General features: G+C 33.3%; 1 protein-coding gene across 1 annotated transcript; it reads right to left on the bottom strand.

The window, feature by feature from the left end:
• Positions 1 to 301: 301 nt before the first annotated feature.
• Positions 302 to 1,709, bottom strand: LOC145624616 (uncharacterized). Its single transcript, XM_081677676.1, has 4 exons — positions 1,305 to 1,709; positions 1,103 to 1,198; positions 585 to 722; positions 302 to 495 (listed from the first exon to the last, which is right to left on the bottom strand). Exons 1-4 carry the CDS (start codon positions 1,527 to 1,529, stop codon positions 454 to 456), a joined length of 501 nt encoding a protein of 166 aa, XP_081533802.1. The 5' UTR covers positions 1,530 to 1,709; the 3' UTR covers positions 302 to 453.
• Between the last annotated feature and the right edge of the window lie 520 nt (positions 1,710 to 2,229).

Below are 2,229 nucleotides of genomic sequence, written 5' to 3'. Positions count from 1 at the left end.
TATATATATATATATATATATATATATATATATATATATATATATATATATATATATAACAAAAACATTTTTTTTGCAAATCCAGGATCTTATACTGCAAATTAAGGATTGTTAGAGCTGTGTTGTATGTTCCTTCGCCTGGAATTAGTTGTCCTTTTTTTGTTTTAAACCTTGGAAATTCCTGGACGGAGGGAATGGTTGATCGAATGAATCAGGTAGAGTCAGGGACTCAGGAATACAGGGTACTGCTGCTGTTTGTAATCCTCGTAGTGAAATTGATTCTTAACAAGACAAGTGAAGGTAATATACCAACAGAATTTTCTGTAGTGCCTAGAACTGTCAAATAATAGCATAAGTGTCCAGGTAAATAATCTTATTATTGAGATACATAGGTACTTTGAATCATACTAAAATTCTACTTAAGAACTCCCACAAGCAGCAAGAGACAGCAGCTTAGTTGTCGCTCCTTTTTGGCTTATCAGAAGCAAGAGTAACCTGTATCAGTTGCAATTTTTCAATTTAAAACCTGGATATATTACTGTATGTAACAAAGGTAGTGTTTTGGTTCAGGTTTCCAATGTTACCTGATCATCTGCAGACGGTATCCAGTCATTCGTTGCTGGATTTCCCTGGGAAGAAGCATGATGGGCGAGGTCGAGATCAGGAGCAATGTAGTAAGATTTCTCATTGTCATTCTCCATCTTGATGAATCCTTTTCCTGTCTGTAATACATACAGTATATTTATCAGTTGGTTATACTACTCGCAAGATTTATCTGACACTAACAAAATTTTCCAATTCCAAATTCTATCTAATATCATCATAATATAGATCCATCTATTATCTATATTTAATAAACTTAATTTTGCCCCTCGAAAAAACTACATATTTGGATTTTAGAATCATTTAAATTTCAGTATTAGTGTACAAACGTTCTGAATATTATGCTCCTAATTCACAACTACTATGTTAAGACGTTAACAAGGCTTCAAAGGGTAGGTTTCTTGTGCAAACTCATAATGAACATGACATAATGGAAAATCATAGCGCGATTTTATGAATTTTCAATAGCAATGAACAAATGAACTCCACACTCACATACCGTGTGATGTTGCTTATCCACACAATTCAGATCCTTGTAATACTCTGTCTCCACAAACTCCTCACTCGCTTGGCTTTCATTCTTGTACTCTTTTTTCTGCAACAAATAGAAAAAAAATGATTTGTTAGAAAAAGATGAGCATATTTTGTGTGTATGTTTGTTGATTACTACGTCATGAAATAAGATCAAGTTTGATGAGCACCTCTTGATCATTTTCGAGGCGTTGAAACTCGACATATTCAGGGATCGCGGAGGAATCGTTGTTGTTAACATCGACGTAATTGGTGGAATACTCGCTACGTTGTGGCTTAGTGTGACGCTTAGGAGCTAAGCCATCAAAATACTCCTTGGTTTCTTCCTCTATTTTTGCTTGTTCCTCTTTGCTCAAGTGTGTGTCACTCCTATTTGGCATCCTCGAAGACTCCATTTCTCTTGTTCTTTTTCTTTTTCTTTTTCTTTTTTCCCCTTATATCATTCAAGATTTTTGATCTTATGATATGAATTGAGCAAAGTTATAGGATAAGGTTTCAGTACTCTTAGAAATGAAGATATTTTCTGAGTTAGTTGGGTTTTGATATTCATAAATTGTAATTATTTCAAAGATGTACTAGTGTAGTGTAAGATATTTGAACGAGTGGCTAAATTTGTCCATTGCTATTTGTTAGGTTTGGTAGGGAATTTGTTCTTCATATTCGTCACAATCATTGGCCCCATACCCTGTGGATTGTGGACTCGTTTCTTACTTGCATGGCTGCACCTCAAAATGGGGGCTACTTTAGTCATTTTGTGTTTGCTATTAAAGGCATTTATGGGATACATTTAGTGCTTATATATCTCCTCCGTTTTGATATACTTGTACTCGTATCACATTGTTATTCACACACTCTTTATTTGCCTATTAATTGCAATTTATATACAAGGGAAAATGTAATTATATAGGAATTTACAACTTCTTAAAAGTACTTTTTATAATTTTTACTTATATATGTAGTATAAATAAAGATGTGGAGAGTTACAAATGTATTTTGGGAAGCATTATACTTTATTCCCTCGTATTCCGATACTAAAAGAGTAAAGGAAGTTTAAATTAATTGTTTCTAATACACAAATGATAAGATATTAAGATT

Source organism: Chenopodium album, chromosome 3 (assembly GCF_948465745.1).
Source record: "Chenopodium album chromosome 3, dcCheAlbu1.1, whole genome shotgun sequence".
Lineage (NCBI taxonomy): Eukaryota > Viridiplantae > Streptophyta > Magnoliopsida > Caryophyllales > Amaranthaceae > Chenopodium > Chenopodium album.
This window is presented reverse-complemented; position numbering and strand designations above follow the sequence as displayed.